Source organism: Schistocerca gregaria, chromosome 4, assembly GCF_023897955.1.
Source record: "Schistocerca gregaria isolate iqSchGreg1 chromosome 4, iqSchGreg1.2, whole genome shotgun sequence".
Lineage (NCBI taxonomy): Eukaryota > Metazoa > Arthropoda > Insecta > Orthoptera > Acrididae > Schistocerca > Schistocerca gregaria.
The window spans coordinates 430,257,708-430,277,377 of NC_064923.1; the positions used below are offsets into that span (position 1 = coordinate 430,257,708).

Genomic DNA, 19,670 nt, shown 5'->3' on the forward strand with positions numbered 1-19,670 from the left:
ATGCATGTCTCTGCAGGAGCTGTATTTCTTGTGACCAAACAGGGTGGGGAAAATCCTCCTTGCTACCTACAAAAGCATTGGTACTATCAACAGAGTTATTTATCGTTCATCAAGCTATTCTTTATGTCATCAGTTTACAAGTTGATGAAGTTCTAGTATGTATTGGCTTCACAAGTGTCCTACACTCTCTTGTGACAGCAGACAAAGGAAAAACTGTGAATCCCTTGGCATATAATATACACTGAGAAGTCTCAATAAAGCAAAGAAGCTGCAACAACTGATTCACCGATAACATCTAATGTGGCATGTTGGTATTAGGGGCAACAGATGTGCAGACCAATTGTGAAAATGGTGCACTGACATACCTCTACCACAAAGTAATTTTCACAGTACACTCACTAACTGAAATAGACAATGTTAGTGCATATGGAGAGTAACATCAAAGGCACATTGTACTGGGCAATTCAGCAACAAATTGTCACACCTGTTTTCTTCACTTGGCATTCTACAACTACACCACACTCCACAAGCTGCATAACAGTGTGTGGCCAAAGGTGGTTCTGGTACCACTAACAAACTCCACTATTCTGTTCCACTTGTGAATGGCACAGGGGAAGGATGATTGCTGGTAAACCTCCGTATTAGCTCTAATTTCACAAATTTTTTCTTTGTGGTCATTTTGCGAGATGTATGCAGGAGGAAGTAATGTGTTGCCTGACTCTTCTCTCTCTCTCTCTCTCTCTCTCTCTCTCTCTCTCTCTCTCTCTCTAACAGTCCTATGTGGTAAGGACCCTTTATTGATGAACAACTCAAGAACTGGCTGGACAAGAGCCATATAAGTGACTTCCATTGTGGATGAGTTACATTTCCTTAAGATTCTTCCTATGAATCTCAGACTGGCTTCTGCTTATTTTATGTTGTCATTCCACTTAAGGTTGGCCAGGATAGTTGATCCTAGATACTTTATGATGCATACTGTCTCCAGCTGTTTGTTATCAATAGTGCAGTTGTTCAATAGTGTATTTCTTTTTCTATGTATGCACAATGTGTTACATTTGTTGACATTCAGTGTCAACTGCCAGAGCCTGCACCATTCATCAATCCTCTGCAGGTCATTCTGCAAATCAATACTGTCTTCTGGTGTTACTACTTTCTTATAGACAATTCCATCATCTGCAAACTGTCTTATAGAGCTTCCGATGCTTTCTACTAGGTCATTTACTTACGTTATTAACAGTAATGGTACTACGACACTTCATTGGGGTACTTCTGCAAACTGTCTTATAGAGCTTCCGATGCTTTCTACTAGGTCATTTACTTACGTTATTAACAGTAATGGTACTACGACACTTCATTGGGGTACTGGTGCTCTGGAAATTACCTTTACTTCTGTTGATTTTGTTCTGTTAAGAGTTATGTGTTGAGTTCTATCTGCAAGACAGTCTTGAATCCACTTGCAAATCTGATTTAATACTTGAAGTTCATATCTTTTTCAGTAAATGGGGGTGCAGGACAGTGTCAAATGCTTTCCTGAAGTTTAGGAGCATGGCGTCAACCTGAGCACTGTTGTCTACATCACTTTGGATCTGATGGAAGTACAGAATGAGCAGAGTTTCCCATGGTGATTTTTATGGAGAAGGCTTTTGGTCTCCAAAAAAGTCATAATTCTTGACTATAGAACAAGTCCAATAACTCTATAACAGATTGATGTCAATGATATAGACCTATCATTAGTTGCATCTGTCCTAGGCCCTTTTTTTAAGTTGCTAGTACCTTTCAGTGCTCCAGCGATCTATGATAAACTGCTGCTGGATTGAGAGCAAGTTCTTTCACTTGGCCCAGCAATGTGGCTGCATTAAATTTTGCATGAAACTCAATAAAACCTTTACAGACACACGCCAAATGATTCAGGATGCCTACAATGATGAGTACTTAAGCCATACTTGCTATTATGAATGGTTCACATGGCTTAAAATTGGCTGGATGGAAGTTACAGGTGACCCTTGTTCAGGATGCCCTTCAACGTCTACCAACGAGGCTCGTCAGGAACATCAACGAAATTGTAAGACAGACTGTCCAAGAGATTGCAGAAGAATGTAAAAGTTCAGTTGGATCATGTCATGAAATCCTGACACACCATTCTGGAATGCATCATTCTGCCGCCAAGTTCATCCCATGGGTCATGAGTCAAGACCAGAAAGATCTTTGTCTTGTAAACTGTAAAGAGCATTCAGATCGCGTAAATGAGAACAATATGTTCCTTAAGAGTAATTGGTGATGAGATGTGGGTCTATGGTTATGACATTGAGACCAAGATTCAATCTTCACAATAGTTTGAGAAAGGTTGTTAAAGCTAAAAAAAGCTCCTCAGTTCAGGTCAAATGTCAAAGCTATGCTGCTTGTTTTCTTTGACTTTGAAGGATTAGATCATCATGAATTCATGCCACAGGGACAAACTGTTAATTCATGGAACTATTGGGACATGTTACGATGCCTGTGAGAAAATGTGACTAGGAAATGGCTTGAAATGTGGCGAGACAAATCATGACTCTTGCATCAAAATAATACACCCACGAATGAAATGGGCCTAGGCAATTCATGGCTCTTGCATCACAATAATACACCCACAAATTCATCCCTGTTAATGTGTGACTATTGGACAAAAACAGAAATCACTAGGCTGCCTGATCATTCATACTCTCCAGATCTGGCCCCTGCGGACTTTTTTTATTCCCAAAGTTGAAAAATCCATTGAAAGTATGAAGATTTGCAATGATATAAGAGAGAAAAGAACCTTCTCAGATGGCAATAGGTGTATCAAGACTGCTTCTGGAAGTGGAAGCGGCACTGGCGGCAGTGTACTGTACAAAGTGTGAAGGAGAGTATTTTGAAGGATACATCATGCACTATAAGTAAATGGTAAGCACAGAAAAAGTTTGTGGACGAAGTTCAAGAATTTTTTCAAAGGACCTCATATTAACTATATTCTACAAGTGTTCTCTAAAGTGCTGTACCACTACAGCCCCTGATCCCAGTGGTCTACAAAAGCATGCAATTACCATTTTTGACTGACCTTTAACACTCAATTTCAACCAGATTAATTCACATACAGAATCTGTGGTAATCTTGTTAGATGTTATTGAGTTCTTTACTGCATAAATACTCCACTACCATTGATGACAAGCCTATCCTTATGATAAATATACCAATATGAACTCAGGATTTCATCGCTATTCACTTCTGGTTTCAGCCCACTTTCTGTTCCTAGTATTACCTGGGCATAAGTGATACTAATTCTGGGATCATTCCTTGGCTGCTCCTGCAGTTTACTAATATCATATTGACCTTTTCTAAATCCTATCTATGAGGATAAGCATTTTCTGAGAACATTGTGGCTGACATAACTTCATTTCTGGTGGGCAGTTCATTTCTGATCAAAAGGGGGAGTTTCTCCAACATAAAAAAAAGTCCGGATGTACTCCGCTATCCCAGTAACCACTTCCTGTACATAATGCACACTTTACGTACATCTAAATGACTACTCTGCAATTCACATCTAAGTGCTTGATTCTTCGAACCACCTTCAGGCTATTTCTCTACTGTTGCACTCTCTAACAGTGTCTCAGAAAAATGAACACTTAAATCTTTACAGACCAGCTCTGATTACTCTTATTTTGTCCCTAAGTGCGTTGGCAACAATAAAGTATTTTCACATCAGAGGAGAAAATTGGTGATCGAAATCTCATGAAAAGATCTCACTACTATGAAAAGAGCCTGTTTCAATGATTACCATGCCAACTCACTTATTGTATCTGTGACTCTCTCTCCCATATTTCACAATAATACAAAATGAGATGCCCCCTTTAAACTTTTTCAATGTCCTCCATTAATCCTACCTGGTAATGATCCCATACAATACAGCAATACTCCATCAGAGAATGAATGTGCACAGTGTCGGCAGACCTACTAAGAGGAATCCTACAATTTTCCACCCAATAGTGGAGCTTGAGAAATTAGCATCCACTAGTATTGCAGAGTCATCTGAGCCTCTGGTTTAGAACTTCCACTCTGCTCCAAACCAGAGGACCACAATTGGCCCTGGGTACAATGCTACAAATAGTTAGTTTAATCTGCGCTTCGCCTGCGAAGCTAGATGCATTATGGCAGTTTACTTTATCTGATAGATGAAACATCAATTCATCTGAAAAGATAAGTCATTCGGAAAAAGTGTCATTTGCCATATCCTAAAGAATTGCAACATAAAATTTGTAGCTTCTGTTATAGTCGCCAGGACGCAACTACTGTTGTAAGTGCTACAGGTAAAGCTTCATTTACATGCATCATTTCAGAACTCGCCAGAATATTGTTTGAGGAACTTTAAGTCCTGGCTGCTCATCTTGTGAACTACTGAGGGCTCTGTGTGAATGCATCTCGGCTACACTTGATATTTTCATCACACGTGTGTGACCAACCACTGCTCTTCCTTTTGCATATGCAACCAATTTCCAAAAATCAATTATGCATCATAAAACTGCTTGTGCAGAGGCGGTTTCTTGCTGCATCAATGACAGACTGCACATTGATTTTGACAATGGATGAACTTCATGCAAATTCCAACACACAAAATTATTTCTCTTGTGGTGTAGTCGTCATGTAGCTGTGTCAAACTTTCAACCTTCCTCTATCCATTGCAATGCACAATGTGTTTCTATCTTTCACTGTGTGTTTGAAATAAACAACTGAACTCTATTCTTTCTTTCTGAATCACCATGTATTATCAGCCACTTGTACATGTTGCTAAGGTGTAAGGCGCCAGCAGTGCAGCTCATCCCCCCTTTCGCTTTGTGCCCAGTGACACGCAAACCCACCACTGTCCACCACTCTTTTGGAGTGAGGATTGACTGGTCAGATGTTGTGTATTGGAAGACACAGTGACAACTAGGTTACCAGGCAATTTGAAAGGCAGCAAAGGTGTTGCAGCTGCCGTTACTGGTGCCCCGATGTCACCACAACTTTGAGCATTAGCCAGAAGCCTGTTGACTGTGGCCAATGCAGCTTCCAGCTCTTTGCAGACAGAAGCCCATTCTCCTTGTGTCCGCTCACAACAAGTACAGTCCTAGCCACAAAGTACTGTGTGTGTTTCACAAGACCTCAAAGAATACAAACACGAGAACACAAATTGTTCCTAGTAACAGGCTAAGAGCAGGTCGCATGAATATTAATAAAACAAGACATTTGTTAGAACTAATAGCTGTGAATACTGCCTTGTTGAAGAGGACAATGAACATATACAAACAGAAAGTGATAAATACTATCATCAAAGAACATTTACACTACACAATTAAAAAAACTAGGATTATTTTTCTTTGCTATAGCTCGTGGTTCCATGAATACGTCTGTTGCCAAATATATTTGGCATTTCATATGTCTTTGTAAAAGCAAATTTTGTAATGGTGTCAGACAAATACCCTGTCTCTATCATTTTGTCACATAATTGTATATGGTGAAGTGGGCTTTGTCTGAAACCAATAAATAATTAAACAAATAAATATGTGTGTGTTCTGAATTTCTGTGACTTTCAAATAATGTTCTGTTATACATAGCACTTCTTTAGAAATATTTTCCCTATTTCTGGTCTACATAAATAAGTAATTAGAGAATATTTTGAATCCTTTGAAAAAAATTACGATCACTTACATGGGTATTTTGGAGATCTTCATGAACTGGACATTGAAAATATAATCTGTTCATTGGTAAAATATGTTGGATTAAATTCAATAATTTCAAGGAGGACTAAATTGGAAAATACGAGAATTTTCAAAACACAAACCAGTCTTTCACTGGCTGGCTTAGTGCTTGTCATTATGCTGCAGAGAACTTATCAAAATTTTAATTTCTAGTGTTTCTTTGCACCATTACATTGGTATTCTCGGGCTGTAAATAATTAATACAAACATGTAATATACTTTGCCGTGTGAAAAATTGAGAAAAAAGTCAAAGTACACATAATTTGGGTAAAGGTTCCTCCCTTGTTTAAATATTGTAAATTTTGTAGCAAGTATTTAATGAATTTCCTTATGTACCAATAAATGAAGTTCATGTATTAGTAACTATTTGTAATAAATAAAATATATCAAAATGCATCACCTTCATTTTGAAGGGTAGTTAATTATGTGCAGTACTACATACACCATTAGAACATATTTTTTCCTTGTTTAGTAGTGATCTGAAAGCTAATTTACTCCATGGAGTGAATGCACATTTTAAGATTCAAGCAACTTTGTTGAAAGAGATGACTCTAGTCAAAAACCATATGTATAATTTCATATGCAGAGCTTTGCGAATGAGAAGAGAAATTCCATTATGGCACTCCAAGAATGACAAAAGATTATTGTAGCTGAGGAACATCAGAAAGTTTCAGATTGATTATGAAATGGTAAGACAGAGATTTTGAAATGAAATTTTAAACTGCAAAACATTACCCAAACCTGAATTTATTTTTGTGATTTGAAGATTAAAATTGATAAAAATCCAGAAAGTTAAGAAATTAACAAGAGAGATGATCTGAGAGAAGAAAAAGAAAGGAAAAAAAAACACAGAGTTTGTTGGAAGTTTCAGGAAGAGCATTAGGCAACAAGTGACAGAAACAGGATGAAGGAATACCACAGAAAATGAATTGGTAGCTCTGAGGGATGAAACTGAGCCCAACATAGGACTAGATAGGCAGAAAGACAAGGCCCCTCAATGAAAACAAGACACTGAATTTAACTGGAAAAGGAGAAAATGTAAAAATGTAGCAAATGATGTAGGCAAAAGGGTTAAGAAACATCTAAAAAAAATTGAATTGACAGAAAGTACAAAATGGCAAAGAATGGCTAAAGGGCAAATGCAAGGCTGTAGAAGTATACAGGACAAGGGGAAAGATATATACTGCCTCTTGAAATATAAAGAGACTTCTGGAGAAAAGAGACGCAGCAGTATGGGTACCAAGAGTCTAAGTGGCAAACCACCGCGAAGCATAGGGTCAGTTGAAAAACGGAGGGAATTTATAGAAGGGCTCTACAAAGACAATGAACTTGAAGACAATATCATAAAAATGGAATATGAAGTTGCTGAAGATGAGGTGGGAGACATGATATTGCTGATATTATACTGCAACGATGATCTGACAGACCTAAACCAAAAGAAGACTCCTAGAGTAGGCATCATTCCCTCAGGAGTATTGAGGTCCTTTGCAGACAACCCGACAGAACAGTTCTACTGGTATGTAAGATATGAAACAGGTGAAAAATCCTCAGACTTTAAGAAGAATGTAGCAGTTCCAATTGCAAAAACAGGCAGGTTCTGACAGGTGCACAAATTATCATACCATCAACTTAATAAGCCATGGTAGTAAATTAATGCCACAAATTATTTATAAAAGAATGAAAAAACTGGCAGAAGCCAACATTGAGGAAGATCACTTTTGGTTCAGAAGAAACTTAGAAACATACAAAGCAATCCTGATTTTACAATTTATCTTATAAGATAGGTTAAACAAGGGCATACCTAGATTTTTTTGTATTTGTAGATAGATTTCAATGTTTACTGGTCCATACCGAAATTCTGAAGGTAGCAGAGATATATTACAAGGAGCGAAATGTTATTTACAACTTGTACAGAAACCTGACTGTAGTTACAAGAGTCAAAGAACATGGAAGGGAACTGTACTTTAGAAAGAAGTGAGACAGGGTGGTAGTCTGTCCCCGATTATATTCAATCTGCACACTGAGCAAGCTGTGGAGGAAACAAAGGAGAAATTTGGAAAAGAAACTGAAGTTCATGGAGAAGAAATAAAACTTTGTACATGACATTCTGTCAGAGACAGATATGGACTTGTAAAAGCAGTTGAATGGAATGAATAGCGTCTTGGAGAAAAAAAAAACTGAAAGTAGAAAATCAACAATAGTAAAATATGGGCAATGGAATATAGTCATATTTAATCAGATGGTGATGAGCGAATTAGTGTAGAAAGAGAGACACTGAAATTAGTAAATGGTTTTTGCTATTTGGGCAACAAAATAACTGATGATGGCCAGAGGAGAGAGGATAATAAATTCAGTTGGCAGTAACAAGAAATGCATTTCCAAAAGGGGATGTTTGTTAACACTGAATATAAATATAAAGTTAAGAAGTCTTTTTCAAAGGTGGGTCATTCCATGTCAAATCAACATACCTATTTTACCTCACCATTTTAGATTTTGCTAAAATTTAGTATACTTATGGTGGGTGCAGAGACTAAGAAAAATTACAAATTTCATTTTTTTTTAATCTCAAACCATTCCTGAAATATAGCTTTGTAAACTTTTCAAAAATCAGCCAAAAATGTGTGAATGGACGTTTTTTTTTTTTAATTGCCCTACGAGCTGCTCTAATTGAGCTAGAGAGCTGGGAAAGGTGAAATTTTGCAGCATTTTGCATGCTCTTACCAGTGGTACACAACAAAACATAGCTTCTAATTAATAGCTTTTTTCAAAATACTAATTAATATTTTGATTTAATTTTTTTACAAAAAGTACATAATTGAAAATGTTCAAAATATTTCCACAACTACTTCATACTCTTGTAAATCACATGGCAAAATATAAATGTGGAATGACGATAGGTTCATTGTTAAAAAAAAAATATTCCAGACTCTTGTTTTTTACTAACAGCCGTAGTTTGACCAAACTGACCATTAGCAAACAGGAATTTCATTAAAATATACTGAAAGATCAGTAAAAAAGTAGGTCTATTAGAAAGATCAAAACATCACCTTATTAAAACAAAACTAATCAGCATATTTTATAATTGGTGCCTATTTTAATTTCACACAACTTAACTAACAGTATATTAACTGATAAAACGAAAAAGTTTGAGCATTTAACTACAAACTGAAATAAAGAATGAAAAATTACAAGTATTTACATAATAGTTCTGGTCCATGACATTTGGAATGAAACTATTAAAAAAAATTAAATACATAATGCTTGTTTTTGAGTAACAGGTATCTATATATAGCTAAATTTAACACAATAGGTACTAACAGTAATTTTGAAACAACTTTCTATACCTGAGACAAAAATTAAGTTTTGAGTTGAAAGCAATTTCCCAATAAATTGTCTTGGAACTTCATAGATTACATTTTAATAAAGCCGATTCGGTTTGGTTTACATCACTTTCGTTAAGAATGTATGTTCTCCCTGTTGGAGTAAATGGATTTACTTTTGTGAGAACATCCACCATTCCACAACTGGCACCCACAAGACATCTGCATATGCAGGATAGGAGAATGACTTAGCTGGTCCACATTGATGAAGAAAATTTTTCATTTTATCAAGTTCTTTGGGTGTGGTTTCTCTCTCTCTCTCTCTCTCTCTCTCTCTCTCTCTCTCTCTCTCTCTCTCTCTCTAAAGTGTCCCCAAGCCACCAGTTTCTGCCATATACAGTGGTGACACAGCCTGATACACCTTGTAACTTCAGTTTGTCTGGTGATGTAGTTACTTCCCTCTCCCAACTCTGCATATCACCTGAAAAGTGTTTGACTATTAATTTTGATGTAGTGTTGGGAATGAAAGCGTGAAATTACTGTGTTCCTTTGATTGTCAATGCCTCTTCAAGCCGGGTTTTTAATAATATTGCTGAAGCAACATAGTCTTCTTGAGTGGAATATGCAAAATCAATATTTGTGATATTATCTACTGCCCACTCAAAGAGATCACGTGGGGTTTGGATCTGATTTTGGTATGGCCTTTGCAAACTTGCACGAGCTGCCAATCTCTTAACTGGACCCCCTACTCCATCACAAGGCCCTTTCCCATGTGCTGTGGCTGAAAAGTGCCACTCAGCTTGTATGTTGAAGTCAAATCATGAAGGTAAAGGCTCAGGAAGTTTTTCTTATTTTTGTACTGAGCAGCACAACTGTCAGAATAATAGTATATCTTTTTTGGAAGCTTTTGAGCTTTATTTGTTAGATAAGAAATAACCTGCTTTTGAAAGGTGTAAACCGCAACAGTATTGTGCTCCAGGTAATCGGAAACAATGACAAAGCTCATATGCTCAGTTTTGTCTTCCAGTTTGTAACAAAAGGATGAAAGGTAATCTGTTGTCTTGTCCAGTGGTAACTCTGAGCTTCATCATGTAGAACTATACTATAATTTTCTGAAAAATTGCATATGACCACAAATTTAGATTCCATAAGGTTTTCTCTTGTGGAGTTAAGGAATCTTTGTTGTTGCTTGGCAATGAAGTCATGCCGAATCAAAGTAGACACCTTACTACAAAATAAATCTATGAATTCTTCAGAAGTTTTTTCAACAATTTCCAGATTACAGTGGGCAACTGACATCCACTGTCAGAACTGAACTTGTTCGATTAAGTTTTCCTCAAAAGAGCCTTGTAAAATTTTACATATGAGAATTTCTTCTGGGCAGTATTCACTGTTTCCCATTTTGCAATCAACTGATGATGGGTTGGAATGCACTGCTTACAATTATTTAAGCTGCTGTTTGTTACTGTATTTAGTTTGGCATTTTCTATCGTTAATTTTATGTTTTGGTGAGTCGCGCACACACGGACAGTGTGTGTGCGCCACTCCAGCCAGCAAATACACAATCTTTTGGTACCAACACAGCAAATTTAGAGGAACCTATTTTTATGATAGGAAACTTGTCTTTAACATGTTTGTAAGCTTCATTAAGGTTACACAAAATAAGTCTTTCTGATATTTTTGTTTTACTTCCACTTGTTTCTTTAATTGTCACACAATCTTTAATACCTAGCATTGCCCAGCTAACTTAATCATTTTCATAAAATGAATGTACAGTTTTGACAGTTTCTGTTGGTAAACACTTCCCTGGTTTTGGGTCTGTACCTTCCATGAATCCTTTCTCTATCAAAATTTTTTTGGACTGCCAAACAACATAATTAGGAACATTAAATTCCCACAATATTTTCCTGCCACTCCACTTTTCAGGTAAACTTATAAGAATCTTTTTTTTTCCCTCTACTTATAGAATTATTACAGTTTGTTTGAAGAATGGATTCATCAGTATCAGTATCCGACGAAGAAGTTTCAGCAGCAACAAAAAGCTTGTGTGTCACTGATGATGAGATTTTTTTCACTTTTGATTCGGTTTAACGCCTAGATGATACTTTTTTCTTATCAATTGGGGACTCACCCATTTCTTGAAGTGATGTGTAAGGTTTCTGAACAACCATTGGAGTTGCAGAGAAGTCAGGGTCTTGGTCTGGGATGATTATCTCTGATCCAGAAGAATCTTCTTTAACACTTATATCACTGATGGGCTCTGGTGTATTTTTCAATGTGGTTACATCTTTCCTACATTTATCACAAATCCTGCCACCGCCAGGTATTTGTGGAAATAATCTGGACATCCACGCTGTGACATTTTTTTTTTTATCTCTCTCTAATAAAATTATTTGACTTCTTCAATGGATTACAACACTGCATGGATTACAACACTGCACTCATCGAGCACTGCACTTTTTACTTGGTTCCATATTGATACCAAAACCACTTATAAACTCTCCTTCAATTTATAGATTTACTTGTAAATGAACTATTAAATATACAAACTGGTCAACACAGAGGTGACAATTGATTTGCACTAAAACCACATTGCACAATAATGCTGTAGGCACACTAAGCCTTAGAAAGTAACAGTCTTATACCCTCTCAACAATGGTTCCAGTCTCTGAATGATTGTACAGACATCAAGCACTGTGCTTGTTTCAACTTCTTCACAGCCTGCTGTGTACATAGACAGGAACACAAACACGCTCAGCCTTAACACAGTGACTAAAGTCTGTGCTAATGAAATGTGCATTTTTGGACCAGAAATATTACATCAATAGTCAACTTACAAGTTTTTCACACCTTATTTAAATCTTAGCTATAGGTCCCTTACTCAACATTTCATTTTGCCAGTTGATAGACTGTTAGTTTAAACCACAAGAAACTAAAAAAATAAGAAATCAATTATAGAAAATGTTGTTTAGTTTAGTTTCAAGATGGTGATATTTTGATATTTCTAGTACTTTTTTACTTACCTTTCAGTATATTGTAATTAAATTCCTGTTTGTAAAAGGTCACTACAGCTGTTAGTGAAAAACAAGAGTCTGGAATTTTTTTAACAATGAATCCATCATCATCCCACATTTATATTTCACCATGTGATTTACAACAGTATTAAGTTGTTATGGAAATATTTTGAAAATTTTCAATTATGTACTTTTAGTAAAAAAAATAAATCAAAATATTAATTAGTATTTTGAAAAAGGTTATTAATTAGAAGCTATGTTTTGTTGTGTATCCCTGGAAAGAGCATGAAAAATGCTGCAAAATGACACCTTTCCCAGGTCTCTAGAGCAATTTAAAAAAGTCCATTTACACATTTTTGGCCAGTTTTTGAAAAGTTTGCACGACCATACTTCACGAATGGTTTGAGGTAAAAAATTGAAATTTGGTATTTTTCTTAGTTTCAGCATCCACTATAAGTATACCAACTTTCAACATAATCTAAGAGGCCAACGTTAAATTTTTATTTAAAGTGTGTTGATTTGACATCAAATGGCCCAGGTATTTGCCTGGAGTGTAGCCTAGTAGGAAAGTGAAAAATGCATGATAAACAGTTAACACAAGAAAAGAATAGAAGCAGATGAAATGTTGTGTTAGAATGCTGCAGATCAGCTGGGTAGATATGATAACTAGTGAGGAGGGGCGGGGGAGGAAGGGAGGGAGGGTATGGGAGGGGGAGATAGATAGATAGATAGATAGATAGATAGAGAGAGAGAGAGAGAGAGAGAGAGAGAGAGAGAGAGTATGTAGAATAGTTCTACGAAACTGTAGTAGTGGGGAGCCATCATCTAATAACTAAACATTAAGTTGTGCTTCAAGATTTTAGAACGGGCAAATAGGCTAACGTTTGAAAGATTTGAGACAGAAACCTAGGGCGTCATATCATGGTTAACTAATTCCAAAGTGAACAATCTCTCATGCAAGAATAATTTCTTCTAAAAGGTCTGACATGGAGACGAACATACGGTAGCATGAAACACGAGATAGGTTATGTGCTCATGACAATGGAAGACATGCATAAATGTGTGTGTTCTAAAGTTGTTTGAAATGGGAAACAGCCACATGTTGGAACTAGCTCCTGTGTATACTTAAGTATAAATTTCTGGGAAGGAAGTGGCCTAATGGAATCACTTAAAGTATGTGGCCTCATTTTCAGTGTTCTATAATATAAAATATTTGTAAATATAAAACCATTATTAGCGGGAAGAGAGTAAATTCACATGTAAATGAACTGAAAGTTACTTAATTTGACCCTTAGTAAAATTGACAAATTTGTAATTTAAGCCCTGGATATGAACATATGTTTAATTGGTTTTTATACCGACTTGAAGCTTTTTAACTCAGCTAACTACATATTACCCTTAAATAAGCCACTGTGTCCAAGAGAATTATTTACTGTTCTCCATATACATCAGTAGCTTTTGCAACAGCATCACTGAATTATCTCCTGGCAGAGTAAACAAAGAAAACTACGACAAACATGAAACTACAGTCAACATGATACAAAATAACACTGATCATAAAATATACTAGCCGGCCACTGTGGCCAAGCAGTTCTATGTGCTTCATTCCAGAATCACACTGCTGTTATGGTTGCAGGTTCAAATCTTGCCTCGGGTATATATATGTGTGATGTCCTTAGGTTAATTAGGTTTAAGTAGTTCTAAGTCTAGGGGACTGATGATCTCAGATGTTAAGTCCCATAGTGCTTAGAGCCATTTGAAAAGCATCTCTGAAGTGTATATCTAAAATATAATTTCAAAAAAATATCGACAATTAGCTAAACTGAAATTCATAGATATATTAGCAAAGGGTGTAGGTTAATCTACCTAACTGTAGTGTACATTAACAAACTTCCTATAATTCTTTATGTATGTTTGATTCAAACAATTAACTTTAATTAATCAATTTGATGCTATTACAGATACACCACTTCCTATAAGTGATCAACATGTATCAATATAGTCAAGAGAGCTCCAGCACTTTCCATATATAGCATATCATACTGTGAAGGATATGCAATAGTCTGGAAAAGGAATATCACAGGGAGCATATGCAATAGTCTGTAAAAGGAACATCACAGGGAGCATTTCATACCTCATGAATGTGGCAGTAATTAGCAATGTAAAAGTGGCACAATGGTTAATATTTTACTTCATATTTGGGACGAAAGCAGTTTAAATCCCTGTCCAGCCAACCAGATTCAGATTTTCTATAGTTATCTTAATTGCTTAAGTCAATGCCAAGACAGTTCCTTTGAAAATGTAGGGGTCAGCTTCCTCTCCCAATTCAAGGATTCTACCTCCAATGACTTGGACGGCCATGGGGCATTAAGGCCTAATCTTGCTTCTACAAAAAATGGTACTTATTAGCTTTTAAAAAGCTCGTTTACAAAAATTTTAATGTTTTATTAAACAGTTGTCATACTGAAATCTTCTCAGAACAACACATTTGATTTTACAATTGAGCTACACATAGATCTAATTGTTTATAAGGAGAATGCAATTTAAATTTATCTTTTAAAAAGTCAGTTCCACGGAACAAAGAAAATGGCATTTCTTCCTGTTACACAGACATCTATCACACAATAAGCAATCAGAATGACAGCAGCAGAAACAGATTTCTAACAAAATTGGCATGTGCCCTATCAGGAATCAAATTAACTTCATCCCACCTCACCGATTATAAGGAGCCATGTCATAGTTCCATGCAAATTTTCACTAGCTATAGATTGTTTCACATCGATCTGAACCACTCCTCCCACTGGCACATGAAAATGATCTGCAACAAAAAGGTTCTGCAGTAGGAAGGATGCTTGTCAACTTGCAACTGTAGGTTCTGTACATGCCTCTGTGCTGCTGCATCTGCTAATTTGTTGCCTTGAATTCTTACATGCTCTAGTAAACAACAGTGTGTCACCTCTTCCTCTAAATTTGATTGCTAAGTAGGATGTCTGAAATGATTGGACAGGTATTAATATTGCAGACAGCAAGTTACCTTTCAGCTGAGAATTTGCTTGGACTGAATAACTCTCTTTCAAAGCACAAAATTTGTATCTGGTAAATTGTGGAAAGTGTCTACGTAGACAATTAACTCAACATAATACATTCTCCATGCAGCACCCATCTTATCTAAAACTGCACCAAACAACTTGTTGTAATCAACAATTAAACTGTGTATTACTGAATGGGATGGCACAATTGTTTGACAATGGACTCTGACTTGTATTCAGAGGAATGGCAGTTCAAATTCCCACCTGGCCATCCAGATTTAGGTTTTCTGCGCGTTCCTTAGATTTTTAAGGCAAATACTGAAATGAATGCGCAGAAAGTGCACTGCCAACTTCCCTCCCCAATCCGAACTTATACTCTTGTCTATAATGACCTAATAGTCATCGAATATTGAAACTGATCTTTTTAGCTAATTGTTCTAAATCCCAATACAGTCTTCCACATAGCAGGCAATATATGAAATGTTTTAAAATAGTTTCCTTAATGAATGTACAAAAGGTTGTAGGTTTCACAATTTATGTAGGTCTACTGGAGATTTTGAGAAAATATGCCCCTCAAAACACGCTACTTCTTGATATATAGATAGAGAGAGAGCATTTGCACATCATTAACACATTTTGAAATTTCAAGTCCAACAGCCATTCAAAAACTGGAAACACTAGTAACTATCACACTCTGTACTCTCCTGGTCTCACACAGGTAATTACTTTTCCAATGATACACTCAGTATATGTTTATGCGCACAAATCATGTTATGACTAGCAAGTACTGTGATGGGAGGGGAGACAGGCTGAATTTTTTTTAATGATGCTTCTGTGCAATTCTTATACTTCTGGTAACTGCAAGTAACATATTTATGATAAAATTGCAAGTCACAAAATAATTAATTCACCAGTTCTATTCAAATATGAATTCACTCACTCATCGAGGCCATTATCCATTCTACTAAATAATTAGGGGTATCACTAAAAGACCACATATCTTTTCTGATTTCTTATTGTCACAAAGAGTGGTATGACAAGGTTCCTAGTTCTTTCCAATGTAGAGTACTATATTAAACAATACAATGAAAGAGACGGTACAAACAGGAGGAAAAAGGTTCATCACAAGGATACCATTTACAAAAACGTTTGAACATGAGTACACATAACAAGTAAGGTCAACACAATATTTATTAAGCAAACAACATGTAATTCAAAAGTTGGTGAATATTTGCCACAAAAGACTTGGTTTCTAACTCGTGAATCAACCACAGAACATATGCACTGTAATATTTGGACACTGTTTCCTTTGGTGTCATATGATTGTATACAACAGTATTATCCGCAAATAGAGTGGAAGGAAGTCATTTACCACAAATTACTGTTTAATGTTACAAAAATGTTTCCTCTTATGGTCACACGACACAACTTTTAAAGCGCTCTCTGTTCATTGCCAACCATCTGAGCCTGTCCTTTGGCAATCTCACTTATGCTTACCCATAGTCCTTCTGGGCTCTCTTTCCATAAACTAACTTTGTTGTCACCACATGATACAGCTAAAATGTTTCCTATTAAAGACCAGCTGACATTCCACACAACATCATCAAATGTGTGGAGCACTGTGGGATTCCACGTAACATAATCATCACTATACCAAATGACAACTCGTCGATCTTGCGAACAGCTTGCTATAACGCTCTTCGGGAGACCGATGGATGGTGCCCATGCAACATCACGCACCCAATCTGAGTGCATCTCCAGCTTAGATTCCTCCACCCAGCGATCACCTTCTTCTTTCCATATCTTCACAAGATTGTCACAACCCCCGGATGCTAATCTCTTCGTATTCACAGCTGGTTTCCCAGAAGCAGAGGCATCAAACAATGGATTTGGTGCAGTTGACGGGCACCAACTAACAGCATTGCATCCGATGGTATGAGCATTTGGTATCTTCTTCGCTTCCCAAGTTCCCGTATCGTTATTACTGCTTAAAATGGACAACGAACCATCTGAACTACCACAAGCAAGTATAAGGCCATATTCATGAGGCGCCCAAGCTATAGAATTCACAGATGATTCGTGACCTGTATACTCATACAGTATAGACCAGGTACCAGATTCCTTCCATATGATGACTTTCCTGTCGTATGAGCAAGTTGCTAATAAATTCCCGTACTTTGGATGAGACCACGCCACTTGCCAAACTGGGCCGTAGTGACCTTTCAAATCTGCTGTCAGTGTTTGATTTCCATCCTTAACGTCGAACACTTTTACCGAATGATCTGACGAACATGTCGCCATGCGGAGGCCATAAAAGTCCATTTGAGCATCGTGTATCAAATCTTCGTGCCCAGTATCAATTGAGTTAAGAACGGATACCATTGCTGCGCCTCGTTCTGACACAGTAACAAACTTTACTTCAAACTCCAACAACACAAATTCAAGACCGACAACCACACAACTGTCAACAGTGTATATTATCTCTGAGAAGCAATACGTGGAAGTCAGTATGACCAACATAAGAACTGAAAGTCATGAAATCTGCCAGCTAAATATTTCCGGAAAAATGTTCACATCCTCTATATTTCCAAAAGGAACAGGATCTGATTGCTTTTGTCATTATGTATGTTTTTCGTGTGTCTTCCCTGCGCTGGCTGTGTTAGTTTCACATCAATTTATAATGTGTTGACTCTTTTCTACGGATCGGAATGCTACGTCACCATCAAATGAGGGTGTCCCGGGTGTGTTCACACCACGCTAGAAGGGACTGTGAGCTTATAGTTCAGGCAGGGCAAACTCACACCCGCAACAGGTGGCGCCACAGCTTGTGAGTTACTGTAGTGGCATCGTGAGTTACTGTTCACACAGGACGACACAAATTCTAAGTAGTGGCATAGCTGACAACTTTCTTTTGGCGTCAATTGAAATCATGTGGACGGGTATGAATGTTGCAGTGTAGGTTGTGGCATTAGAGCTGTGACAAAGTTAAATGCAAGTGAGACGAGACCCAAATGTTGGATCCGAAAATAAATTTCCCACAAGGATAAATCAGGGGCCACAAACACATTTATAAAAGAAATAACACTCGGTGACGAAATGCCGTCTGCAATGACCAACTAACCAACAGACCCGCCACTCTTCCAAGATTTTAGAATCTTATTGTATTCGTTGATATTGTCTTTTCGAATAACTAACTTTTAGTTTAACAGCTGCCATACCACACACTATTTCGTTCATGTAATACACAGTTTGTACAATGCTTGGTTTCACAAATCAGCAAGTTTATATGACTCGCTTCATAGGTTAGATGTAGTAATGTTATTAATTTATTCTGCCAAAAATCTTTTAAGATTGTTGGGTATGTCATTCTTTAGCAAATATTGACCCCCCCCCCTCCCACACACACACACACACACACACACACTGCTGCAGAAAATCAAACATGTGCCGCTGCTCTTGTAGATCCAGAACTTACGACAGTGTACCTACCAACTATTGTTTTCCATATTTTCAGCAATAAAGTGAAAACACTGAAATCGAATGTAGCACAGCAGCCATTACTCCATGATAACTGTGACAGAATGCTTGTGTTTCGAAATACTGGCCCCAGGGAGCAGCGGTGGAAGGAAAGTGGCGCAACAAGGTACAACCAAGTAGAATCTTTTCTGGCATAACAAAATTCGCGTCTCTTGAGTTTCACCACTAAAAACTAGGAGTTCACACATGCAACTGCAGAATGTCACTAGTCATGGCGACACTTGTGTGTGTGAACTGACTTTAGGACTCACTATCAACATGATGTCACTTCGCTACTTGAGTCTTGCTCCTAACAGATTACTTGCAAATATGTCTCAAGGCCTAAAAAGGGAGTTGGAAATAGATGGGTAATAACATTTTCACTAATTTTGCAACAGGACTTCACCTTCATCTTTATCCGAAACTTAGGCTAAATTATAACTGAAAGCACGCATAAACACACTGAAATTAGCGAAGGATAGGTCTTTTATTACACATATGAAGACTACATGGGAAGACAGGCTAAAGTCCATTTTATGTATTTTTCAGGGGGTAATTTTATAGTTTGAAACGTTACCGTTTCAGTGTTTATTGAAATATGCTTGTGCAATTTTTACAGTGCTTTGAATGACCTTTCCTTAGTATTCGTTAGGTATAATTTTGTTTATTGGATTATGTGTGTATTTTTCTGAATGTATATTTTTCAGTTTCTTAGTATAACCCTGAAATCAGTTTATGAAATTTTGAATTTAATGCAATACTGAGGGCATACCTCGATGCATCTCCCACAACAAAATTCTATTCATCTGTGCATCTAGTTATCTGTCATACAGGTTGTTCATGGCTAAATGGGTTTTAGAAAATAATGTTTATCAAATTTCTCTTTTTATTTTGAATGGACTTGAGTGATTTATAATGATTAATAAGTCATCAGTATTGAAACACTGATTGTGGGAAAACCAGAATGGAAGAGAATCGAAGCATTTGAGATGTCGTTTTACAGACGAATGTTGAAAATTAGGTGGATAATAAGGGAAGAAATGA

The 19,670-nt window shown here is 36.9% G+C and overlaps 1 protein-coding gene across 1 annotated transcript; it reads right to left on the reverse strand.

The window, feature by feature from the left end:
* Window positions 1–16,283: 16,283 nt before the first annotated feature.
* LOC126365887 (protein SEC13 homolog) lies at window positions 16,284–17,883 on the reverse strand. The gene has a single exon (XM_050008588.1). It carries the CDS (start codon window positions 17,628–17,630, stop codon window positions 16,542–16,544), a length of 1,089 nt encoding a protein of 362 aa, XP_049864545.1. The 5' UTR covers window positions 17,631–17,883; the 3' UTR covers window positions 16,284–16,541.
* Window positions 17,884–19,670: the final 1,787 nt, after the last annotated feature.